This window comes from Xiphophorus couchianus, chromosome 18 (genome assembly GCF_001444195.1).
Source record: "Xiphophorus couchianus chromosome 18, X_couchianus-1.0, whole genome shotgun sequence".
Lineage (NCBI taxonomy): Eukaryota > Metazoa > Chordata > Actinopteri > Cyprinodontiformes > Poeciliidae > Xiphophorus > Xiphophorus couchianus.
In genome coordinates, this window is record NC_040245.1 from 20176117 (window position 1) to 20203245 (window position 27129).

At 38.6% G+C, this 27129-nt stretch overlaps 2 protein-coding genes across 4 annotated transcripts in view; one reads left to right on the plus strand and one right to left on the minus strand.

The window, feature by feature from the left end:
- Positions 1–8346, plus strand: part of mcamb (melanoma cell adhesion molecule b) — a 39425-nt gene extending 31079 nt beyond the window's left edge. Inside the window, exons 6-16 of one of the 3 annotated variants that reach the window (XM_027999733.1) lie at positions 134–313; positions 719–849; positions 1303–1420; positions 1500–1615; positions 1807–1948; positions 2074–2198; positions 2877–3021; positions 3316–3435; positions 5011–5134; positions 6071–6182; positions 6300–8346. In XM_027999733.1, the coding sequence (XP_027855534.1) occupies positions 134–313; positions 719–849; positions 1303–1420; positions 1500–1615; positions 1807–1948; positions 2074–2198; positions 2877–3021; positions 3316–3435; positions 5011–5134; positions 6071–6182; positions 6300–6302 (1316 nt within the window). In that variant the 3' untranslated portion in view covers positions 6303–8346. Of the gene's footprint in view, positions 1–133; positions 314–718; positions 850–1302; positions 1421–1499; positions 1616–1806; positions 1949–2073; positions 2199–2876; positions 3022–3315; positions 3436–4565; positions 4608–5010; positions 5135–6070; positions 6183–6299 lie in introns of all 3 variants that reach the window. The other 2 variants (XM_027999734.1, XM_027999735.1) reach the window with 2 other exon arrangements.
- Positions 8347–12742: 4396 nt separating this feature from the next.
- cbl (Cbl proto-oncogene, E3 ubiquitin protein ligase) overlaps positions 12743–27129 on the minus strand; it is a 44998-nt gene continuing 30611 nt past the window's right edge. Inside the window, exons 7-16 of the mRNA XM_027999732.1 lie at positions 26817–26904; positions 25626–25757; positions 24526–24744; positions 23955–24086; positions 22572–22991; positions 19675–19763; positions 19367–19561; positions 19199–19284; positions 18824–19069; positions 12743–17258 (exon numbers count right to left, since the gene is read on the minus strand). Coding sequence (XP_027855533.1) covers positions 16963–17258; positions 18824–19069; positions 19199–19284; positions 19367–19561; positions 19675–19763; positions 22572–22991; positions 23955–24086; positions 24526–24744; positions 25626–25757; positions 26817–26904 — 1903 coding nt within the window. The 3' untranslated portion in view covers positions 12743–16962. The remainder of the gene's footprint in view (positions 17259–18823; positions 19070–19198; positions 19285–19366; positions 19562–19674; positions 19764–22571; positions 22992–23954; positions 24087–24525; positions 24745–25625; positions 25758–26816; positions 26905–27129) is intronic.

A 27129-nucleotide genomic window follows, 5' to 3' on the forward strand; every position in this document is an offset into this window, starting at 1 on the left:
AAATGAAACTGGTGAATGTCAATGACAATATTTTCCTTTCTAATGAATTTATCTTTCTCTGACTGTGAATCAGCTCTAAAGCGCCTTACCTTTTTACATCTCTTGTGTTTGCAAATGTTTTTTTGTCTTCCAGCTGTGAAACTGGATCACAGTGTCACCACTCAGTCAAGTGGTTTATATTCGGTCAACAGTGACCTGAACATGAAGGTGGAGAAGAAGGACAAAGATGCAGTTTTCTACTGCGAGGTCACATTCCTTGTTCCTGGAGCAGAGAAGATGCTTGAAACCAAAAGAATTAACATCACTGTCTTCTGTGAGTAACCCAGACTTCAAATATGAGAGTTTTCTGGCAACAGCTGCTCTGGACATTTTGGGTGAATTTTAAGCGATGTAGAACTAATCTGTTTTAGAGATCCTGTACTAAAACCGTAGTTACATATCATAGAAACATATTTTAGTTACAAGATGTTCTTGAGGTTTGTGTAATTTAGTTTTGTCCAAGAATGATGTAATCTGAGAGAAGAAAAGAATCCACAGTACTAAAAAGTTATAAAAATGTCAATTAGTTTTCTGTATTAAATCATATAGTCGCTTAATAACTTTGAGACTTATGTTTTGAGAAGTAGTATAATTTTTTTCCCCATGGCATAACATTTCTGGATCTTTCTGATTGCTAAAAATTCCCAGTTAAAGTCTGACCTTCCCTTCTTTGTTTCAGATCCTCCCACGACAGTAAATCTGTGGGTTGAATCCCCAAAGGGTAAAATCAAGGAGGGCGACACGGTGGAGTTCCTCTGCGCCAGTGATGGAAATAGTGAATCCCAATTTTTCATAATTGAAAATAATGAGGTAAGAAATTTGATTGTCACCATAACTCTTGTGCTACCTCTACATTCATTAAACAGCCATCAAAAGTTCATTAGTTTCAGTAATTCAAGTCTAATATGGATATTTCATTTGATTATGTTATATTATATTCTTAAATGTAAATGTTTTTTGCTTAAATAAAGAAATGTTATGGCCTACACAGTAGCTGATCTTACAGCTGCCCATCAGTCTTTCACTGACACCCTCTGAAATGAGAGGACGCCACAAAAGGTCATTGCTAAACAAGCGGGGGGTTCGCTAGGGGCTGCATTAGTGGAAAGTTGAGCGGAAGGAAAAAATGTCCTAAAAATGGTACACATGAGGAAATTTCATTTATTTTAACTCCTGTCTATTTTCTAACTATCTTTGTTCCTAAAACATGGATAACAACTTGCATGTGATTGTGTTTGATAAGACTGTTATTTGGTTTTGAAGGGTCCAAGCTTGAAGATGGAGAACGTTACTCGTGAGAATAGTGGCGTTTTCCACTGCACCGTAGAGGACTATGGAAATTCTGTGAAATTATCAACAAACACCACAGTGCTTGTCAACTGTAAGGACTTTTAATTTTATCTGCATTGAGAACGATAAATGTGACTTATTCAGTACTCAGTATTTTATCTGTTGCATAGATCTGGATGAGGTGGTCATTAAACCCACCGGCTCTGTTTCGGTGGACTGGAAGAAAGAGTTTTCGGCTACCTGCAATGCTTTATCATCCCTCAGCACCACCACAACATGGTTTAAGGTAACAGTGCAATGTAGTTTCGCATAAAGTAGCAAAACAATTGTATGTCGCACCGCCACAAGCTTACTGACACTGACTGTTCTTTACTTACAAAAAGCAGAGGTCTGATGCATTAAGAACCACTAACGTATGCTTTACTTTCTATGTAAATGCTAATGGCAGCAAGTAAGTTTGATGTGTTTTCTCTGCAGAATGGAAAAGAAGTTGAAAAGGGTCACCATTTAAACATAAAGGCTGTAACGTATGACACCGCAGGAACGTATGTTTGTGTAGTGACAGTACCGGAGATCCAGACGATGCAAGCCAACGCTTCACTACAGCTTACTGTTCAGGGTGAGTTGGACAACAAAACCGCTTATTTGGAACTATTTTCTAAGGATGAATTTACTTGTTAAATGAATTTTTACTTCATAGTTAAGATTATCAAATGTGTTGGCTTCATGTCTTTCTTTCCGCAGGCCCACCAGAGATTATAGAAAAACAGCTTAATGAGAAAGAGACCAATGAGAGGGAACTTGAACTTACCTGCCACGTCAGAAGCTACCCAACTCCCAATATAATCTGGGGCACCACTAATGGGAAGGTACTACTGAGAAATGTCTTTCAGTTTTAGCTTTAAATCCAACATACGCTTAAAGGATTCAGTTATCAGACCTAACTCATGAGTATGTGACGAGGTCAATTATGACAAAAATCAAACTATCTATGTCTCATAAATCCAAACTGGTCAGGTGAAGGTAATGGCATGGATTATTTCCTGAGTCTTTAAAGGGAAATCACTGGTTCTGGTATTTGTTCGTTTGACAAATAACTCTTCTACATGATACTTGTCAAGTTATTATGCAGGAAGATGCCTTTTCCACAGTAGGCTGTCATCAAAATGTAATGGTAGCAGGAGATTCCTAGTAGGGCATGGACTGGAAACCACTATCAGGGTATACCAAAATTCCTAAAAAGTTTGTTTCAAATTCACAAAAAAAATACAATCAGCTCCTACTGTTTAAAGTTCTTTGAATCAGGGGTTTATACACTAAGACACACAAAACAGTTAGAATTTGTTTTGAGTTGAATTTGACTCGTTTTTCAGTAATTATGATGCCACAGTTACTCGAAATGCCAACAAAAGTAATAGCTGCCCTCACTTGATATTGGTGGGACAAGTACCAACTTTTCATGCTTTTTCAAAACAACCTTTGACCCAAATCTGACCCTTTTCCTTTGTAACCACACTGTTCTGTCTTGAAATGTGTGTTTGTGGCAGATCATCAGCTCCTCAAATCACATGACCGGTGTGGGTGCTAAGAGCGTAGCCAAAGTTCAAGTCAATATCACTTCAAACACAACCGTTTTCTGCAACGCCTCAAATGAGTTCGGCAAAGACTCGGTTACGTACGTCATCAGATTCAGTGAGTACCTGCTTCATTCCCGTTGTCCACTCTGTTGTTGTGTCTGGATGCCCCTTCCTTCCCCATCGACAGATGTCTGTGTCAAGGTTTGTGTTTTATTCTTCGTCTGAAGGTCAGGAGCTCTCTGTGACGTGTTGTAAAGTGTTGCCTGTAATTTGGAGCACTTCACCGTGTGTTCTCTTTGCAAAAGAGGCAACGTCGTGAAGCTGCTCGGCTGTTGACGTGAACCCCTCCGTTCCCCCTCATGTTGTAACGTGAAGTGTGTTCCCATCTGTGCCCCCCACCCCCTTTCAGCTAAACACACCACCACACCAGCAACTACCACCACAACAATCTCTCCAACAACCATTACAGCAGCCAACACAACCAACAATACAAGCACATCCACCAATGCTGCCAAAACCAAATCCACAGGTAAGATCAGTTGCTTTGCGCCTGTTTAGCCTGATCAAGGTAAACTAAAGGTTCCCGTAATCATCACGGATTTATTACTGTATATCTGTTTCATCACGTTACTATGTTTAATATAAATTATTTGTATCTTATTTGTAACCTTACATGTTCCGTAAATTATGATTGTGTTGCACTGATCAATTTATCATCCATTGAAATCAGTCCACTTTCATTGATTCTGACATTGGCCTTTCCAATACATCAACCTTGTATTTCACTGAAAGTTTCAGCTTTAAAAAAATCACCAAAACAATATAATCAGCAAATTCTACTTCTGAAAAATAGCACGGCTTTTAGATATAATAATAATAATAATAATAATAATAATAATAATACTTTTTTTTTCTTAATCAAGCAGATCAAATACTGAAAAATCTATTGTTTTACTTGTTGACCTAAATGTAACATGACAGAAAACTCTCAGTTTTTGGCCTCAGATAAAAAGACACATAACTCGATACATACATGTTGATAATCTGTCATTTTTGGTTGAATGACAATCACAACCAGTAACATCAGGCTGATGTATTTTTAATTATATTGTTCACCGATTATCCTAAGATGAAATTTGAGAAACTTGAGAAAATCATAATGTGGTTGAAAAGCGGGCATCTGCAAAACAGAGAAGGATATTAAAAACTGTCAGCATAGCATCTCTGTTGGACAGAAATATCCACAAATATAAACATGACTGAAGAAGCAATGCTTTGAATCCACTCAGAGTGAGCCACTTCACAGGATGCTGCTTTTTTCTCCATCTCTCTTTTTTTTTTTTTTCAACATATACCCTGCCAGGAAACTTTCCATCCCCTCAGAGGAAAGCTGTTCTGGATTTTTGTTTCTCTCTTGTGAAATGAGATTAAAGAGGGCTACTGTGGGAAATGACTCAGGTCACTGACCAAGATTCATGCTAGATATTTTTTTTTTAGCTTTGGAAAGATAAGAGCCTTTAAAATTAAGTAATTTAGTCTTGACTTTTTCATGCTGAATGCCTGGAATGCCTGTTTGTGTGTCGGCGTGTATCAGCCCTGCTGATTCAGTTATTTAACCCACAAACCCTCTGATAACTCTGCTCATTTGGTTTTTCCCAGTCAAAGCAGAAACACCCAAACCACAAGAGAAAATCCAAAAAGGTTTGTATGTCATGTTGCTGCAGATCTTCTTCAAAAACCAAAAAGCATCCTTTAGCTTATCCACCGTATCAGTTTTCTGACTCTCTTCCAGCAGACGTTCCTTTCCTACTGAGCACAACATTGTTGTCCATTACCTCCACTTGTCCCTCTGCATGCTTGATGCTTATTCTCCCTTTTGTTTTTGGTTTAAGTGCACCTCTTCTCCTGCAGACTTGAAACTTTCGCACATTTTTTCTTCTGAGTTGCCAGATTTAGATCACCTGAAAGGTGCTAGCACTGCTGTATTGTTATTGAATGCTTTGTCACACCCTCACCTGCCATCGGACTCTTCCAACTCCGAACATAATCTCTTTTACAAATCGACTTGCTCTGATTTGTATTTCTGCTTCTTCTTCTTCAACAGGAAGCTATGGTGTTGTCATTGCAGTGATCATTATCTGTATCCTGCTTCTGGCCATCTTGGGCAGCGTGCTTTACTTCCTTTACAAAAAAGGCAAGATCTGCAATCGATCAGGAAAAAAGGACTTGTAAGTTTAATGAAAATGAAATTGTCTGTTTTTGTATTTGTTAAGAGAGATAAAGGGATTCTCTAGGTTTTGTTAATTTTCACTGTTGGGTCTAATGTAAAGAAGTAGATTTGTATATTTTTATATATAAAACACTGCTGGAAAAATAAACTTTTCTGTTAAATTTTAAAAACAGGACAGAAGTTCTGTATTCTTATTTGCTAACAACATTTAAATCCAGTTTTCCATGCTACTGCAAATATTAGTGTTTTACCAAGTTTGTATTAAATTAATAAAATTCTACAACTTAAGTGGAAAAATCTAACTAAAGAAAATCTGATACTCCTAAAAGTTTTCACAGAGATGTTGCCATGATCAAACAAAGCTCCAATTTCACCAATTCCACACACCTAATCCCAATAGACGCACACTATTCATTCGAGAAAATATCAAAAGTAGCACACAAACTTTAAAGACGTGATGAGACGCAAAATCCCCTTTGTTCAGACCTTTTCTGTATGCGAGCTTATCGGGTAAACAAGCAGCTGTGTTGTGGATTTTCCATCACACCCTTTTTGTTTTGGTCTCACTGCATAAACTACAAAACAAACTGACCCCTGGAAGGGCTCCTTGTTATAATTAAAGATTATACATCTGGTCACATGAAACAAAAATTCCTTGGGTAAAATATCATATTGGCTCAGTTCGATTTAAATGGCAGACTAATAAATTGATTGTCCACCAACATTTGCATTATATTTTCCTTTTCTCTTTGCAACTGAAAGACAAGTATATTTTCTTTAGCCAAGGATATTTAGTCGAGGCATGCAGAATAGATCCTTTTCAGCAACAAAAGCGCAACATCCACATTAGGTACCGTTTCACAGCCTCCTAATGACTGACATTGTTATACAATTCTTAAGTCACTTATTTGCGCCTGTTCTTGTCCAAACCAAGCACTAAAGAGAAGTCCAGCAAAGATAAGATTGTGGTGGAGATGAAGAGCGACAACACAGAGGAGGCGATTCTGCTCGGTGTCAACGGAGAAAAACAGCTACCCAACGACCAGGTAGATCCTGGACCAGACACAGTGCTGTTCTGCTGATCGGATCACATGTTTTTCTAACGCATCCCTGTCTCTCCTTGCGCCTGTTTGTGTGTTAATGTTCCTGTTCATCCTCTGGAGTGATGAGAAACCTGCATGTTCAGAAGTGAGGTGGTGAGAAAGCTGCTCCTGGTGTTCCCTCTCAGGCTCAGACCCCCAGATGCCTTCAAGTCTCCACCAAAGCTCCTTCTTTCAGATTCACATCATGGAGATAATCAGCTGACACTCAAACAGTTCAAAGTGAAAGGATTTTTAAATTTTTTTTTTTTTTTTTACTTGCTGTCCACTATGCTCCTCAAGTTGAAATGAAACACAATTTGCAAGCTCCATGATGCAACTCCAAAACACGCTTACCAAGCTTTGACTGTCTGTCTCGTTACTGCAAGCCTTGTATACTGCTGATTGTCTGTGGAGCAAGAATTATAGCACAAAGCTGACAGGGTCTGTTTTAAATACAGGGCTGGACAAATTCATTGTCTGCCCTGAGAAAAGTGTGTAAAAGCCTTAAAATAAACTGCTGTTTTATTCAGGTTACATAATCTCACAATGAAAAGTTGTGAGAAATCCAGTGGTTACTTCAAGGAAATTTATTCAGATAATTAAATAAATGAATAAAATTTTAATATTTGGGAGAATGTCTATTTTTATCCAGGAAAATTAGTGTCTTTATTTAGCTGTTTAAATTATACCTCCTCCATGTTTGTGTCTGTGTTTAGTACTTCTCTGAACATGATAAAACACCTTAGGATTTAAAAAAATAAACAAACTGCCCCTCATACCCAATGTTAAATACAGCAGAGGTTTCAGAATTACCAGCAGATTTTAAATAAAACATCATCACTGGACAGTGATAGAAGGAACAAAACAACTGATCTTTGTTTCACGGAGACAGAACCAACCTTCTCAAATGATCTTCAATAAGTCAAGTCAATCTGCTGAATGTTGAAGATTTCCAATGTAAAATAGTTCTACTGCAAAATAAAGACCTTTATTTTGAGGCTCTTTGCACATTTTTACCATGGGTGCCATTAAATATGTCCGCGCTGTATGACGTAGCATCACCTCAAGCAGTGCAATCCACTGAAGAGAATAATGATGCAGCTCAGTTACTGTACATATTATAGTCTATGTATATATTTCTTTATTTAAAATAACACACACAAAAAAAACCCCCCAAAAAAAACAACAAATATCCAGACAGTGTTTCTATGATTCGGTGCTTCTTGGAGATAAAGCGGGAGCTCGATTTGTTGATTGTTTTGTTCATTTTCTGCTATGTTTCAGTCTGCACACTGAAAGTTAAGAGATGCCTCACCTCTTCAGCTACACCTTTTTTAATTCTTTAAATGCAAACATGCAGGTTATTTAAAGACGCATCACTCAGTTTGAAGAAGTTGAACTATTGGGTAATGTTTTTCTATTTTTTTGTTCTCTGTATATTTTTACATTTGATAAAATTTATTTGTTAGATCTATTGCATTGCCACTAGTCAGGTCATATAGTTACATTTCTTTTCCTAGATATGACATCCAGATGCTTTGCAAAAACTCCACATTTTGTGCTGTTTTTTTTTCTCCTATTTATTTTCCATGCACTGATTTTTGTTTTTTATTTTTTGTGTGTATTCATGCAGTTTTTTCCAGTATGACATGTTTTTAATGGAACTGTATGCTAATGAACTTAATTTCTACGGCTGTTTTTTTCATTACGAGAAAAGGAAAAAATAGATTAGGAGAGGTTCACACACATTTCTGTTCACTGAATGCATTTCTGTAATAACTGAAACTTGAGCTAATCTAACCCAAAGAGACACAGAACCCCCTCAGACCCGAAGCCTTAAACCAACAACTGCTCTTCATGTAAGTGTTTTGTGTTCATGTTGGTTCCTATAGTATCTGTGTACTACTGAGGAGGGGGGAATGACTGTGACTAAACAACTCCAGTTTAAAGACAATCATGTCATCATACACTCCCTTCCTTCTGCATTTAGCAACTCTGGTAAACAGCGTTGGTTGTCTGAAATGCCTTTAAGTGTCTCTGAGTTATTACGCGTCTTGTAATTACCAAAACATTTATTGTTTTTAGTTTTCAAAATCATACCAAATAAAGTTAGATGGTCAAAAATTAAGAGTGCTAACATTAATTTAACGTCTTCAGATGTTGAAACATGCATTCATGGTTTTCCACTTATCTGAGATCGAGCTGCACGAGGGAAACCCAGGTATCCGTCTCCAGGGTTACGCTCTCGAGCTCATCCAGGGAGTTCTCAAAGAGTTCCAGGTCAGGAGGGTTACACCGACCCTCCAGTGAGTGCTGGACCTACCCCAGCGGAACGTGGCCCCAACGCCTGAAATGTTTCAGAAATAAAAACATTATATTTAAGAATAGCATTATTAAGGTTTCCCCCAGAAGACTTGCTAAGCTTCTGGTGATTGGGTGTCAGGGCAGTCATTCATCCAGCGGGCCGTCGTGTTTTTGAGTTCAAAAATGTTTCAAGTTGACAAGAAATTTGAAAATATCACTTGATAATTATGTGTTATTGAAATATTGGAAGATTAATATCTGGACACCAAATATAAAATCTTAAATAGTGCAAACATTTTTAAAAGACTTAAATAGATAAGCAATGTTTAGCCTGGAGGCCCGCCAGGCTTTACGTGGCGTCATTCATTTATCATATTTAATTCATTCATTCATTTTCTGCTGGGCATTTTAGACAAGCATCATTTTCAAAACTGAAATAAAATTCAGCTGTCTTAGTGAGACATTACTGACATTTGGTTAATTGTAAACTTTAAAGATTATAAAGGAACAAAGTAATCTCACCATTCAAATGACTGAGTCAGGAGAAAAGTGCAAAAAATCCCCAATTTGTAGCAGATAGCACTGTGAAGATAATCAACACTTAGAAAAATATAGGACATTACTAACAAAACTGATCAAGGACGCTGCTAACTGCCCATGGCAGCAATCTCCTGAGTCCTCATTGTGTCTGGACTGGTCAATAAAACACATGATGTTTGTAATCTGATTAAATCTTCATAAGAAAAAAAAAGCTTAAATAATCATTGATCTTAGTGGACAAACAGCAGCTGAAATCAGCTGAGCACACAAAATTATATATTTTAAGGGAAGGTGTCCTCTTTATGGGATATATAAAGTCTAAATACAAGATTAAATAATCTATGTAAGAAAATGAATTGAATCTTCAGATCAGTAAATGCTTCACCCTCCTGTCACAATCTGTGTTGCATCTTTGTCTTGCTGCTGTAAGCATGAGCAATTGGTTCTTAGCTGCATCTTTCCCAGCATAAACGTCTTAGAAGACTGTCATTTGATCCGCTTAAGGCGGCGGTCAAATCATATTTTGGTTTATAATGTAGTTACCAAATACATTATAAAACAAGAAGCTTAAACATTAAATGCAGCATATGAAACAAAAGTAGTTCTCAAGTAATCAATTTTGTCTGTACTTTACCTCTTCATGCGTTTTGGAGGATTTCTGCTGTTTTGTTATTTTAGGACCACTTTATTAGACAGATTCTCCTGAAGTTTCTTCCAACCTTCTTGGTCTCAGTTCAGAAAAAATGACAATATCAAAATATCAAGTTTCTAATAGAAACTTGATATTTTATATTTTCAGTGACGTGCGGTCAGGGGAGGCAGGAGGCAGGTGAGGCAGTGCCTCACCAGCCATCATGGAAAGAAAGAAAATATATAATCATAAAGTAATTTAAATTGTTATATTCATCCGGTGGTTTGTACTAAAAAATATTTTTCATGTAGCTTCACCAATTTCGATTTTTATTTGTTCAAAATCGCTGAATTTTCTTATTCAGCGAGGCAGTACGGTGGCCGACAGGTGCAAATGCGCAGCAAAAGAGAAAACATGCAAACAAACAAAAAACACGCGCACAAATTAAATGCGGCAAGCAAAAAGCGAACAAAATGCAGCAAACAAAAAAGAAAACACCCCCGAATGAAATGCAGCAAACAAAAAGAGAGACGCAAACAAAAAAGAAAACACCCCCGAATGAAATGCAGCAAACAAAAAGAGAGACGCAAACAAAAAAAGAAGACACCCCCGAATGAAATGCAGCAAACAAAAAAGAAAACACCCCCGAATGAAATGCAGCAAACAAAAAGAGAGACGCAAACAAAAAAAGAAGACACCCCCGAATGAAATGCAGCAAACAAAAAAGAAAACACCCCCGAATGAAATGCAGCAAACAAAAAGAGAGACGCAAACAAAAAAAGAAGACACCCCCGAATGAAATGCAGCAAACAAAAAAGAAAACACCCCCGAATGAAATGCAGCAAACAAAAAAGAAAACACCCCCGAATGAAATGCAGCAAACAAAAAGTGTTGAAAACGGAAGTGCTCCAGACCACTAGGGGGAGTCAAAGAAAATCGAGACCGAGCCCAGAACGGTATGACTGACACAAAGTCTATCACGCTACCCATAAATTATTCTGTTATTCTATAATATTATAAAAGACGACGTATCTTTTTATAATATAAGTACGTATAGTATTTATACGTACTAAATATAGTTATATAGTACGTATAACTATATTTCTGAAAAGAAATATAGTTATACGTACCTTTACTTTCTTTCAAATTTCTTTCTCTGAATCTTGCATCTGGTCCCATAGAAATGAATACTATTTTCTTTGACTCCCCCTAGTGGTCTGGAGCACTTCCGTTTTCAACACTTTTTGTTTGCTGCATTTCATTCGTGGGTGTTTTCTTTTTTGTTTGCGTCTCACTTTTTGTTTGCTGCATTTCATTCGGGGGTGTCTTCTTTTTTGTTTGCGTCTCTCTTTTTGTTTGCTGCATTTTATTCGCTTTTTGCTTGCCGCATTTAATTTATGCGCGTGTTTTTTGTTTGTTTGCATGTTTTCTCTTTTGCTGCGCATTTGCACCTGTCGGCCACCGTAAGGCAGAGCTCTGCCTCACCTTGGATTGCGCAACCCCTGGCTCTGCGCTGGCTGCTAAGCGGAGAGAGCATGTTGCTGTACGGCGTCAATAAAATGGTTTAAACAAATTTAATATGTGAACTTATTTCCAATAATTTAGCTTATGTATATAATGTACAGTGCTTTTTGTCACCAACTGTGTTTGTGTAACGTGTTTCGTGTAATGAGCGATTATAAACGGCAGAGAACAGGTTCGTGGTGAGGCAGGCAGTTCTCTTGCCTCATGGCAGGGGGCGCTCAAGATCCCAGACGTTCGTCTTGTTCACTCCTCAACTGCCGAGTAAGTGACAGCGAGCTAGGCTAAACGATTCGGGAAGCAAGTCAAGTGCAGCGATAGATTATAATAGAGATAGTGATTTTTTTTCCTCTCGCTTATCCCGACTTTCGACATGGATGACTACATTACAACACTAAAAAAGTTTTCTCAAGTGGACTTTCAATCGAAGCAGGTAAGACAGTAATAACATTTATTTTGTTTTGTTTTTTAAGGAAATGTGTGTTTTGTGAGCTACAGTTTGTATGTGTAAGGATGCAGAAGTGAAACATAACCTGTAAACTGCTGTCAATCTATGCATCTATTTGCAAATCTGATTCTGATGACGTCAGTGCCTCACCAGCTATGAACCTCACCGCACGTCACTGGTTTCTATAGCAAAGTAATGAAATAACACTTTTTAAAAAATCGCTTTATTTTTATCTGACAGTTCTAAAAGTTGCAAAAAAAAAAAAAAAACAATGAGTTGGAGTAAAACGCTTAAACATTTAACAACCTGCACAGAGTTCTCACTTAGACTGATTTTTTTTTTTAATTTTGAGGTAAATTTCAGTGGCAATTGCATCGTTTACTTTTCATCCAACATTAATATTTTACCTTTTGAAAATGCTTCACTCATTAAAAGTCATGCATGTCCAAGTAGTGATACCTTTAATAATAGGTCATAAAATGCCTAGAGGTCTAATAAAATATTCAAATGTTATTAGTTTTCATAAATTTTAAGCTAGGGCTGGGCGATATGGCTGAAGAACTTACCATGATATAAGCGTTTCATATCAGTCTATATTCATGATTGCCTGTTAACTTTCTTTGCTTGTTTTAAATATCTGAAATAATGTTAAACTGGTGACTTAATCTTTCCTGTTTTATCCACTTTTCACGCAACGCCGTTTAAGCAGTTATGAACTGTGGCGAAACCTGAAACTGCAGCTAAGCAAGCTAGTCAACTGGTTGTTACCAGGTAACAACCAGTTGACTAGCAAAGAGCGAGAGTTCCTCTCAAGACCTAGCTTAGCCAACTGCTAGTCTTTTCTCTGCCTACATCTCCCAGAATGCTGTGCAGTTAAGCGATATCTGTATTATCTATTAATATTCATCGCGTGTGTATCACAATACATATTATTGATTTATCATCCAGCTCTAGTTTGTTATAGTCAATAAAACAAATAAAAATAAACTATTGAAATTCATCACTGTGTAATGATTCCATTGGTTTTAATTTTCCTTTTGATATCCATGTAAAAAACAATTTAAAAAAAAGACAGGAAGCTGTTGCTTAACCTTTTATTAACAGCAATGTGCATACTTTCAAATTGATATGAGCTTTAAAAACCATTAAAAAAAAAATCATGAATGCCTTTTCTTTTACTGAGGTTTTTTTGGGGGGGAAATTAGAACGACAGCCCCCTCTACTGGCTGAATATTGAAATTGCACAGCACTGAGCATCTGGAGCATCCAGAGGCTGAGAACTGATCTGGAAAAAAATGAGCAAAAAAGACACTGAAGCGTTTGAGGGATGAGGCTAGATGCGCCTGAAGAGGCAGAGGACAGATCGATGCGAGCATTACTGCACTATGTTGCCTTCAAAGACCAACAGATACAGATTGAGACCCACAAACACTCCTCGAATAGCAAGGCCTTTTAAAAAACAAAAGTAAGGACATCGGTGATGATCTCTCTCTCTCTCTTTCTCTCTCTAAACATATGGCACAAGTCAAGAAAAACAAACAAGTAAACAAAACCTTTGGGACAAAATGCACAGGAATGCAAAAATGACATTTTTCTTTAACTGTATACAATAAGCTGTTCTTTAGAGTGACAGTATCAAAGCACAAATCGGTATGCTGTGCAAAAATAAAGGTTAATTAATAATACATAATGAGATGCCGTCTTGAAACATCGGTACAGTGTTGAGGATTGCGGATCTCCCCAGTCCGTCACCATCCATCATTCAAGAAGTTTCTCAAGGCAACTAGGAAATAAACATGAAACAGAACTAGAGACAGCGCAGAGAGAGCTTCCAGTCAACACACAGCATCAGTCGGAAGAGGTGAAGACAACCTGGGGCTAATTGGCACCCCCCCAATCAGAAAATAATAAAAAACACCAAAAACATTCTTCATATACTGGGAGAGCCTCAAGTTAATGTACCTACAAGCTGTTTGTGTGACTATATCCTTTAAATTCAGAGTACCTGGAAGTAAAAAGCTGCTGTTTCTGCTCCTGCGAACACTGGAAAAAATGATACAAAAACAAAATGTGCAAGTCTGTGACTAAGAAGCAGTTACTTTTCGCTGTACACAGGTGAGCTGCTGTCTGTGCTAATGAGTCCGCTCTGCGTTTTGACAGCATTTATTCCTGAGTTAGTTGTTACAGTCGGCCCAAATACTGATTTTTACCGTAGACAGTGGGGCGGGGCCAGCGTACCCATGAGTCTACGCTACGAAAAGCCTCGGCGCTCGCTCCTCTTTTCAGAGCAACGAGAAGGCAAAGCTCAACAGAAAGCATTCGTCTTTTACCGAAAACTTTAAAAGCATTTTTGGTTGCTTTATTACTGTTAATATACACAAGGTTCCCACTGGCAACGATTCTCATTTTTTTCAGCTTTTTTTTTTTAAAGAAAAAGTTCTGGAACATTGAGTAAAAATCATTTACTTATTATTACTACTATACATATTTTTAAGTTTATATTATCTCTATATTTCACAAATCATTAAATTATACAACACTGAGGTTGGCTTCCAATTTCACAGAGTGGTAAAGGGTTATTTCGCTGCTTTTTTTGGCTTCTGGGTCATCTTTGATCAACTCTTTTTCATAATCTCTGAAACATAAGGCCTATATATGTTGCTGCCCACTGCCTTAAGGCTGGCTTAAAGATGGTTTCTTCTATTATTCATTGAAAGACTAATTTGGTGGTTTGGCCATTTTTCTAGTCACAAGAGAACTAAAGGAGAACTAACTACTTGGTTGATTTTAAAGAGGGGAAAAAGACTTGCTCCATGTTTTTTGGGCTTCTGGATCAAGTTTGTGCTTCTCTTTAAATCAAAGTTTGTGAAAAACATCCAATTCCCAATCTTTGAGATACTGGTTGTAGGTTCTTTTTACCCCCAAATATCATTTGGGTAAACATGTTTTAGCAAGTCAATAAAAAAAATAAATAAATAAAAAGGTACACTAACAACACAAATTGTATCAACTAAGAATCCAGTTGTTTCTTTAATTTTTACCATTAGTGCACTTTATAAATACAAATGTTACTTTCAATTCTACATAGGATTTCAAGACCCCACTCTTATTGATTTAACTGTAACAGCATCTGATTTAATTTAGCTTGTGTTTTTTCTGCCCAGGTTAGGAACCACAGAACCCTGACCTTGGAGGGCAGAGGGTCCAAAATGCTGTGAAAAGAACCTGGTACAATTATTTTTGTAAGAAATGCAATGTAGCCCTGGCAACCACCTGGCAACCAATTGGCAGAAAGGTGGCAACTTCACCTTTTCCTCCACTTTTAAGAAAGAAGTAATGCTGGACATATATAAATCTTTCCACCTTTAAAAAGCATGGAAGTATCTAAAACATCTACACTGGTCAAATCCGAATTGTATCATCCTACATGTAATTTAATATTTTACTTGCTTGTAGAAATTGAATGAAGTAGCACAACTCATGCAGTGCTTATACAGGAAAGCTTAAAGAGTGGTGGGCTTTTCATGATTACAGAAAGTGCTAATCTCAATTATCACAGTGTTCAATTATTAGTATTGCAATTATATAAATATCTCAGTTACCAAAAAGGCATTGAAATAGCCCTTTATTATTTATTCTGTGAATTTTACTTAAATATGTTGAAATTCTAAGGTATAAAAAGCCTGTTTTTTCCTGATATTCAGATTTTTATCTTTTAGATAATGGAAATACTTATGATAGTCTAGGAACTCAAACACATATCTCAAACTTTAAATGTAAAAATCTAACTTCAAACTTTTCAACAATCGTGCAGGAACCTTGTATATACACTAAAGAAAGAGCAGAACTAAACGTTAAAAATACTAAACAGGTCGACAGCTTGAGACGGCTGCGGGCTCACGAGCTGCGTATACTTTTCAAGTATGCTACATTATGAACTGGAAAGACAAAGGATACTGTCACTTTAAAGAAACAGGATGACGGTTAAACAGAGTATTCACAAATGTACATTTAAGGCTTTAATTGTTTAGCACTAACAATAATAGCAGCAGTGAAACACTTCTGAATTAATTATACCAACAATATTTATGATCGTATAACAACAATATATTATCAAAGTAAGTCAATATTTATTTATTTTTTCTCATTTTTGTTTTGCAACACTGGACTCAGCTGGAGACAGAAACCCGGACCAGCCAGTGAGTTCATACAACAGAAAGAAAACATGTGAGCCACCACAGATCACGAAACAACTAGCCTGTCTGCTAGCTGAGGGACGCACCTCTGCAGCTACACCAGGCCCCGCCTTATAACTTAGAGCAGTAGTACATTAACAGAGCGCGAGTCCAAGTACGCGGACTGGAGCACACATTCATGTTGAGACGGACAGGAGAGGGCAGGGCTTCATCCGAGAGCAGGACGAGTGGAGTAAAAAGTCTGGCAAACACACACACAGGCAACCATGCTCACGTACACAAAACACACAAGCAGCCAGCAACATGTCCAGACCTGAAACCATCATCATGCTACAAACAAAACGACACGCTTGCTTTTTTTTATGTTAAAAAAAAAAAAAGTACCAAAGCAATGTTAAGTAAAGGCCGTATCCAACTAAAGTCAAGATGAAAAGCTCTGCTGCACGTTTTCCAAGGTTCTGCTGACTAACGCATCCTGGTGAGGAAGACGCCCGATTCATCCTTCCTCTTCCTTCCCGTAATCCGACTCCTGTCCCCCCCCCACCCTCTGCAGTGGTACCAAGAGCAACCCTCCAAACTGAACCATTTTCACATATTATTTATGCACGTACTGTACTGTATATATTACACACATTTAATATATACTTACTTATATATTAAATTCTCATATAGACATACACTTTTAGTTTTCCTTGTGAGGTGTTGATTATATTTTCAGCGAGAGGCTTCAACATGGAAGATGAGAGTTTGTCTTCCGCAGATTCCTATGAAAGTCTCGGGTTGCCGCGTTTGGGCGGTCCTGAGGAGATGCTCCTGAAACCAAACACTCGAAGAAAAAAAAAAAGAGCATGAGACTTTTGAAAGCACGTGGAGTGCCTGGCGCAGATTCCTGCAGATACTGTAAGCTTGCTGAGTAACAGCCAGGACAGAAACCACAGGAGGGTTCGGTGGGAGGGGCAGGGGGACGTAGGGTGTCAGGCAGCACTTTACGTAGTCCTGGAGGCAGTAGGCTTTTAAGGTCGGTCTGCGGCGACCAAAACCAAACCAGGCTGAGCCAAGCTAGGGCAAAGAGAGCAAACCGCGATTCGTGGGCGCCACAATCTGCTATGTAAAAATGTGGGCGGTGGAGGGAACAGAGACGAACTCACGCAGGATGTTCTTGGCCATTTCTATATTGTTCTGTGCAATCATCAGAGCTTTCTGGATGTCCTGGTAGGAGTAGCCCTGACTCATGAGGTGCTCGATCTCGCTGCTGATCAGGGGGCTGGCCTCCCCGCCCGCTGCGCCACCGTTGGGCGGAGCAGGCGCAGGCGGGACGGGGCTCTGGCGGCGCTCCGAGTTGATCCGTCTGGGCAGCGGCTTTGGAGGTCTCTCCGGTGCTTCTGCTGGCTCTAAAGCAGCTGAGGAATAAAAAGAGGAGGAGGAAGTGTTTGGATTTAAACAGCAACTAAAGGTCGATGTGAAGAGATAATTTATTTAACTGGAAACAGTGCTACACTTAAAAGATGGTTTGTAATTATAATTAAGTCTAAGGAAAGAGACATGTCCTTTCACACAATCTGAAACCTTTTCAGCTTTCCACTGCAGTGACATTTAACAAAGCACTGCGAGAGGGCCGGGTATAATCTGCGAGCTTGTCAGCTTGACGCACAGTGATTTAATTGGCTCACAGATTCAAACATGCAGAATGCCCGTGTGTGGTAAATGTCAACCCAGCACAGAGACATCACCGTGAGAAATCAAGAAACAAATGCTGAATAGACTTCCTCCACTGTGGCTAAACCTCAAGGCTTGCAAAGGCATAACATGCAATTGTCTTATCGCACCTTCACCAGATTTGCCAATGTCTTCAGCAAATGATGGTAAAATTGGAGCTCAATCTTGAAACTTGCCTGCTTTTAATTTCTCCATTAAGTATGAAAAAAGGTAACATTTTCAGGTAATAAGTAAGCGAGTAGCATACTCCTAATTTATGCTTTGTGTGTCTTTGGAAAACCACTGAAAGATTACTGATACGAGTCACACAATTGACCAGTAAAAACATCTCAAGATGGCCACCGCTTCGCTGCTCTGTTTTGTTTCTCAGAGATGCACAAATAATTGGGTCGGTTGGAACCTCAAAAATCCCATCTTTCTCCAATCAAAAGCACCATGCTAATGCTGCATTCCAGTTACCTGGGAAGTGGGAACAATTGAGCTGACAGCGTTCTAGTTAAAAAGTTGGAATTTCAACATGGCGACACCCGTAAACATTATTTGCATTATCTCTAATTTTAAGCTTCATCTTCTAAAGCAAACACCGTGTTTGATTTGTTCAGTATATAGATGCAGGTGCTTCATATAACACACTCTTGCATGTTTCCACCACAGCTTACTACTGTTGATATGAGGACCGACCATATTGAAACAGAAAGTCGTAGTTGGAGTTGGCCCCAGTTTGCCAATGGAAAATCCAACTTCGAAGGGAGTTCCAGTTAACTTATCAACTGGAACTCCCAGTTCCCAGTTGCAACTCAGCATTTGTGTTAGCGTTTTGTACAGACAGCAGCACCTTTATGTGAGGCGTCTGTTACTGGAGTGAGAAGCCACATCATGGCACACAGTGGAGTAAATTTCAGCGGTCACTTCTACTCAGGATATTAATATGTTTGTTGTTTAGTTCCATATTAAAAAGAAGTCAAATAACTCCTGTAAAACTAGTCAGAACTTGAAATTGATCTGAAAACACTTTCTAACATACCTGGAGCACCTAAAGAACCTCAGTTGGTTAGAAAAACTAATGTGTAACATCTGGTGACTGATCTTGGACATGTAGAGTTTTCAAAGAAGGACTTTCCTTCTTTGAAGGAAAGTGCGTTAACCAGAGAGTAACCAGTGAACCTATCTAAAAAAACACTAAATATGCATCAAAGAGCCAGTATATGGATCGAAACTCATGTATACTTTGCTGCTGTGATAAACTTACATGCCGTAGCTCCAAAATCTGAATCTAGGGAAAGGCGGCTAAAGGCTGCCACAGATGACGAGCATGACGATGAGGAGGATGAAGATGTAGACAGAGACCCCCCCATTTCTGAAAAGGTCCGCCGAGCAGGGGGCTGTGGTAGCCGGGGCTTTGGGAAGTCGTAGCCGTTATCCTCTTCCTCTCTGTCCTCTGCTGCATGGTCTCTGGGCCCGTTGGTGACCGGCAGGGGAGGCAGCTCTGAGTAATCTGAAAGGATGGAAGATAATCTCATCATAAAACTACAAGAAATATTCACACTGCAGCATCGGAATCCTCTAAGACAGGGAATTGAGGGGGATTTTTAGGCTATCTGGTTTTGTGTTTAGAAGAAAATACCTGAATCTCTGGCTTGTTGTGACCTCGGCTGGACGCTGTACATGGCTTCATGCGATATCGGCCCATCCTCTGCACCTAGTGTGAGACTACAACAACAAATGATGGGTTTAAAGCTCAGACCATGACTCAAAGATCTTTCCTAAAGTGGCTTTAGGAAGGTTTGAATACCGCGAGTTGACTGCAGGGGCTTGAGTCTGTGCCTGCAGAGCAGTCAGAGGCTGAGGCTGTGGGGGCCTTTGGACTTGTAGGGTGTCTGGTACTGATGGGGCGGCAATGGGGCGAGATGAAGGGATCATGTACTCAGAGTCTTCCTCGCTGTCACACGCCTCCTCTCCGGGCACTTGCCTCAAACCTTGAGACGGTCTGGGTACAGACAGTATGAGAATATTAAAAGACTCTTTAAGAGGAAACATCGTGTATGGCTTCCAGACCGCAGGTGTGCATTGGTAAGTAACCTCAGGGTCATTTGGACGTACCTGTTTGCCAGTGCGTAGATGGCATTGGCCGAGGATGATGGTTTCACTTTGGGGTTGTCATAATCTTGAGAAACTATTGCAGCTAAACTCTAAAGGAGGAAACAGATTACACCAGTTTTAGTTACTTTACCCCAAAAAACTGAACATTTAAAACGAGATAATTAAAAGTTATAACTTAGGGTCATGTTTTTCTTCTGCCAAAACTAGAGAGCCAGTTAGAACTGAAGGGTTTCATCCAGTGTATCATAAGCCTGGTGGCCCACCAGGCTTCATTTGCCTCCCCACCAGGCTAAGTGTTTATTTTATTTAAATAGTTTTTTTTTAAAGCACACATTATTTCTAGTTAATAAAAAATTCAAGGTAGCAATTAGATGGACTCATTTTACTATTTATTGGGTGAGCAGTTAATTTTAGAGATATTTTTATTTATTTCTCCTTTGTCAACCTTTATAATAAAGGGATGCTTGTCATATTCTCAGTTTCAGAAACTCCATCCTATTTTGCATTTACGAGACTACTGTGGGCGAGTATTGAAAATAAAGTTTAGTTTAAATCTAAAGTACATAAAGAGGTTTTCAGACTACTTCCGAGTTGCATGTTACAAACTCTTGGAAACCACAGATGTGATTTGATTTCTTTGCTGCTCAATATCAGCAATGCACTCTTTAAAACAGGCATGTTATTACGCAGGACCACACAGAGAGCTTTTACCAGAAGGTGCCAATTTCTATGTTGTAACTAGAAAGACCAGCTTATGCATCATAATAGAGAAATAAACATTATGGAATGTTTGATTAGGAAAGGATTAGGATAAACATATGTTGGAAAAGTAAAAATTGCAGCAACATATAGCAGAAGACTTAAAGGAGGAAGAGGAGTGACGATGTGACAGTAGAGCCTGATATTCTCTGTAAAGGGTTGAAAGATCTTTTGATCACTCAGATTTTAACCAACCAAATCAGATGTGGTTAGATACTTCTTCTTCTTCTTCAAAAAAGATAAAAACAATTAAAAATATCTTCTAAAAATAATATAGGTATTTAAAGTTTTGCAACTTTTAATAAGTTAACTTAGAACTATGCAAGACTTTTAAAACAATTATAATCTGACGCATTCTTTTCCTAGAAGTATTGACATGAGAGCCTTCATCCTAGGGCTAGCCAACATATCAATATTTATAAAATGTCATTATGTGACACATGAAAATGACTATTGGCAATATGGATGTAAAATTCCACCGAAGGTTTTACAATTCTGCATATTATTTATTTTTTTCCTAATCCCCATGAATGTTCTCGTGACGAAAATTATGATTACAGAAGAACAAACTGAGCAGCCCAGGAATGATTAGAGAGTGTTCAGAGTCAGACGTTTCGTAAAGACACATGGGTTTAATTCATGAGAGGGGAAAAAAGTTCTGGTTTGAGGAGTGATCGAGGAGGAAAAGACTGAAACTTTTTTCAGAGTCATCCAAGGAAAGTGATGCCTGGTCGCTGTTATCAAACATGTCAGATAACTTCAAAAAATGAGAGAATATAATGAGGAAACTCAGTAGACTCTTGAAGGCTGTAAGGCTGAAGCTGACAGTGTAACAGAGACGTTAGGGCACCAAACAGGGTAGTTGAGTGAATAAACAAGGAGCAGAGTTGGTCTTTTAGTTTTATAAAGAAGAATCAGACCGTATTAAGTATCTGTGATGCCGGATTATGTAAGAAGACAGCTGTGAGGTTTGTTTCTTCCTGCAGTTTTTGAAGAAGAGTCAGAGTATGAGGGAAGGCTTTCCGCAAGGCTCAGATTGTGAAAGACTGGCTCACATTCTCTCCTTTAATTAATCCCAACATTGTTCCATCAGGTTGAGGTCAGGACTCTTCTGCATTAAATCTGCTTGTCTGTGTCTTTATGGACTATTCTTTTTGCACTGGTGCGCAGTAACGTGGTAACACGAAGGAACTATTCACAAACTGTACCCAAACAAAGTTGATCAAAATGTTGCGTTATGCCAACGAGTTTCTTTCACTGAAACTAAAGTTCTGTAGCTATTAACTCTGCAGAAAGTTGGCGGCCTTTGCACACTATGTGTCCCCGTCCAGAGGCGAGTCAGAAGTTGGAATAGTGAGATTGACCGTGACGAACACCGATTCAGAGCGTCAATCAGCTTTGCAAATATGTGACTCATTTGCAATGTGAACACAGAGCGAAATGGGTCTTTTTCTCTGCTCTGACCACTGGTGACTGTATACTGCAGGATGAACGATTGCGCAAGACAGACTGCAGTGCTTAGGAAATGGGAGAAGCTCACGTTAGCACTCACTGTTTACTCAGGACACTGCAGAGAGTTGTCGCCATAAAAGTTTCCAACAACACAGATAAAAAAGTTGATAAATTTATCCACTGATTCTGACTGATTGATTTTTTTTAGGAGGTATGTGGGGGAGAGTAGATAACCAGAGCGACAAAGTGCCGAAGTTAAAAGTTCTTCTTTCTGTCCCCTCCAACAATCATCTCCACACTCGGCCTTGTTTCTTGGCTTCGCCCACTTTCATCAAATTTTTCAAAATTTGCCAGGTTTAGTTTTCACAGGCAGGTTAGGTAAACTTTAAACCCCAAGCTGTATAATGTTTACCTATCATTCATTAACTTTTTCGAATAAAATCTAATACCATCAATAAAGTGGTATGAAAGATAAATAACAATTATTTAAATTGTTTAATGATTTAAAAAACCCATTAAGAAATAAATCTTGGGCTGCTAAAGACTAAATTTGTGGACGCTCTAGTCATGAGTGACCCGTCAAAAATCACTGTTTATATTTAGGAAATGCTATCCAAAGTCTTTTGTTAAAAATTTTTGACATCAGATAAATCAGGTGTTTTGTGTGTGTGTGTGTTGGTTCTGACCAGCTGGTGGTCCAGACTGAGGGAGCTGTTGTTCTTCTGAGAGTCCACGCGGTTGTCCAGCGCAGAAGGCAGCGCCAAGGGGAGGGAGTGTCTGTTGGAGAGCTCCCTGACACCTGCTCTGAGGTCGACCCCCAGGCTGGGCACGTGGGTGGATGAGGAGGATGGTGAAGATGATGAAGAAGAGGGGGTTGGAGCTTTGGGAACGGGTCTGGAGTTCCAGTCAGCCAAAGGACGGTTCGGGGGAGTGGGAGGGAGCTTATCTCGAAGGGGCTCCCCTGGAGTGCACGGTAGGGGCCGTCTTGGATGCCGAGCTTCTGGAGCCGCTCCGCCTGGGTGAGGTCTGTCTGGAGGAGGGGGTGGGGGAAGATCCCGCAGTGCAGGGGGAAGTGGAAGAGGCTTGTCTTTGTGATGTGATGCTGCCTGGAGGGATGGCAGAGATGGAAGGAGCTCTTTTAGATGAAACACCAGAAAGACCAAAAGCCAAAGAAAATTATTATGCAGGAAATAATCAGCTTAGAAGGAAAACCATCAATCATCAGGAGGATTTAGATGAATGACAGCAAAGGGAAAATAAATTTAATCTCCCAACTGCACTTTTTGTTCATAAGCAAAGACATGTTGCTGTGGTATTCGAGTAAGAGAAAATAAGAGTCAAAAACCCTCATAACAGTTTTTTTTACTAGAGTAACAGGAAAAAAGAAGTAAAAAACATCCTAGTAAAGTGCAGAAATACTAGTTGTGTCAAGTAGCATTGCGCCAAAGCTACTCAAACTGCACTTTCTTTCAATCTTTTACATAGTTATACAAGAAAAAAAAACAGCAAGAAGCCAAATTTTTCATAAATAATTAGAATTACATTCCACAAAAATGTATGCAGAAAGGCTGGGGACCAGTCCATATGACTGGTTTCTATTGCTCTGAGACTAAATTATCTGAATTTGAACCAACCAGGAAGTTAAATACTTACATATAGACAAGAACTGTTAAAATATATGAAATTACTACAATAGTAGCTTGGAGATGTTTAAAACTGGTTTGACTGAGAGATGAGCATTAAAACTGATAATAGATCACAACAACAGTGAATAGTCTGTTTGTATATATGCAGGAATAAAATAAACAAATTAAAGATAAATCTATTTTCCTTAAAAGCTTAGACTAATATAACCTTGACAGTTTCATAATGCTAAATCTTTGTAATTAGTCAACACTGTATTTTTAATCTGAACTAAGGCATTGGATGAAAATGATCAATACTTTGAATAATTAATTGAGCTTATTATACTGTTTGACAACGAGGATCAATTGGAATGTATGTAGAATTTAACTGAAGTTTTTTTTTTAAATTGGTGCTGTATAAGTAAACTGAACTGAATTGTTTACCTTACTGGTGGCCCCTGGACTGGAGGCACCAGGGGGGTTTGGAGGTCTGTGTGGTAACAAATCAAGCCTGGGAGGCACTGGGGGAAGAGATGACTGAGGGGGCATAGACATGGGTGACGGGGGGCGGTCCACCTGGATGAGACAAGAGAGGCAACCATGAGATCCAATCCACTGATGTCACACTGTCGTACTTTCAGTAAAAAATGAAATGGTTCCAACACATATTATATATGACTACATGTACAGAAGTTGCTGAAAAGGCTCGGTTAGATGATAATCGAATTACATCGAAGCAGCTCAGGTTGTCAACAAGTAATGTATACAGATTTTCTCAGAGGCATTAAGACATGTAGGACATTTCTAACACGAGACGTACAAAAAAGCTGCTTCTTTGGCAACAAGAACGATGGAGATGAAAGGCCAAAGTAACAAGATGTGAGCTTTCAGCTCAGAAAGGGAAGACATGACAAGTGAGAATGTGTTTCATCTACACAGAGATTGGTCTGAAAAGTCCCTTGTGGGTTGTTTCATAACAAAAAAAAAATACCTCAATCTTTTTTCACAATCTTACCTTTGTGCCAGCAAGTTTGCTCATTACCAGGTGGGGGTCTTCAAGTCTGTCGTCGTCGTCGTCGTCATAGCTTGGCGATGGAGCTCCCTCGGCTCCCATGGCGGCCCGACTTGAGCCCCCGCTGTTGTCCTTGGGGTCAAAAGGATCTACGACAATCGGCTCTGTACCTTTAATCTCACACCGACAGAAGGGGCATCCCGTTCCCTGACCCTCCGACTCCTGTAGCACAGGTAGAAAGGAGGGAGTAAAGACAAGCTGACAAGAAGCTGGAAACTTTATTGACATGCTGAAGAGCTCTTCAGTAAATCCACCTTGGAATGACGATACCGCCTTTCCATTTCCAAAAACAGATTTCTAGATTTTTCCCCAGCAGACACTTGGTTTGAGAAAGGTGAATAAAAGATATTTAATTGGGTTTTATTATTTGGATGTTACACAAATCATGAAAACTGAAGTTAGCTTTTGATTCTGCAGTGGGTTTCGTTTTTCCACCAAAACAATGTTAATTCAGCTTGAGCTTAGAACGCATAACAAATAAATGCAGACTTAATTATGTTCTACTACATAGAGAAGAGTGTAATACATTGTTTGGTAAAAAAAATAAAATTAAATAAATAAAAAAAATAGAAGTCAAATCCAGCTTAAAACTATGATGTCAGATAGATGAGACAAGCAGTGAAATGCCACCCTCTCTTTTTGACCGAGTGCATTTTCCTATTACTCACATCTGCAACTCAAAAGCCAAAGCAGGAAAAAGGTTCGGCCAACACCGAAGTTTTAATTTGTCAAACCAAAGGCTAAGGATTATCTGTACATAAAATACTGAAAAAAAGCAAGAAAAAAAATTATGAGCAATGAGAATAATGAGCTGTGAAAAAAATATATATATAAGAAAAGAAATTTAATTAATGAGCTATGAAAATAAATATGGAATACGGTGCAAATGCAAATATTGTGCCACACTGTTTCTTTTACCCACTCATACTTGGAAAGATGAACTCAAAGCTACACTCTTCCAGAGTGGTGTAAGAGCGCTAACCATAACCTGTGACATGCAAGCCCACCAACTCAAAACCCTTTGCTTCCACCCACTCTCGTACCTGCCAGGCGGTGAGACAGGAGGTGCACATGAGATGACCACAGGGCTCGATCTTCACATCTTTGTCATTCTCCGCACAGATTTTACAGAGCTGGAAAGTGGAGCCCATCTCACAGTACAGCTCATATTGCTCCTGAGGGCGGGAACAAAAAAAAAACATGAGAAGACAGTAACATCACAGAGAACTGACGCCACCTGAGATCCTGCTGAACAGAGCCTGGGAGGATGGGGAGCGATCAGTTAGAGCGAGGGGGCGTACGCCGAGTTTCGGTTCTGCGCTGATGCAGAGATAAGGTCGACAAGAACCGAGGCAAAAACTGCTTTTTACACATTTCTGTAAGGCGTCTTTCTCACTAAAAATGTTCTGACTTTAAAGTTCAGATGTATTAAATGAAAAACAAAAACCAAAAAAAAACTGAAAGAAAAGCTAATTCTTTGTCTTTCTGAAGGAAATTGACTCTGAAATTTGAGGACCGAAAAAGCCACAATTCAATACATCAATAAGCTGTTGAAGAAATAATTTGTATAAGTAGTCATTTAAATAAAACTGAAAATTAATTATTGTTTGCACAATTCTTCATAAAATTTTATTCAAATAATTAAAAAAGAAAACGTGCAATAGTTCTCCAAAGCTGTGCAACGAACATACAAAATAACATATTCTGTATTTATTTAATGCGTTTAGTTAATTTTAATTTCATTTTAGCTGCAGGTACTGTAATATAGTTGCTCATTTTATTTTTAGATATTTTCATATTCAAATGGGTATATTTTGTTACTCTGCTGCTGTAACAAGTGAATTTCTTCACTGTGGCATTAATAAAGGACTATCCTGATCATTTCTAACTAAATCTAATAAACACATAAGTAAGTATTGAATGGAAAAAGAAGTACAATGTAGATTTATTTTTATTTTGCAAGAATAATGTATTTATATTGAGGTATTACAGCAAAGTCACTATTGGCATGTGTAATTCTGTGTTTAATTATTGACATATTCACTTTACTTTATGTTTTTATCTAGATTATATTTGACTGTGGTACTCAGTCTCTCAAAGCACTGTTGAAGATATATATTTTTTAAATAAACAATTTTAAATAAAATGATAAAAAAGCAACGCAAATACACAAAACAAAAATCCCTCCAACAAAGTATTCTGGGTAAACAGTCTGGTAGGAGCGTGACTCTCACCTGTGTGACTTTAATGTGATCTTGAGGTGAAGGCTCACACAGACCCGTCAGGTCGGGGTTCTGAGTCCGGCCATCGGGGAATAAATAGCTGGGGGTGCAAATGAAAATAAAATGAAAATGTAACCACACAAAACATCTCTGGTTAATTCAACAAGCATTTTAATTTAAAAGTAATTATTGTTATTAGAGTGATTACACCACTTGTATACCCAACAAGCTGCGGTGATAAAAACATCTGTTGAGTTCATTTATTTTGCGCAAGTTGATGCATATACAGTACAAGACAATTTTACAAATGGGTTGGACGCTGTAA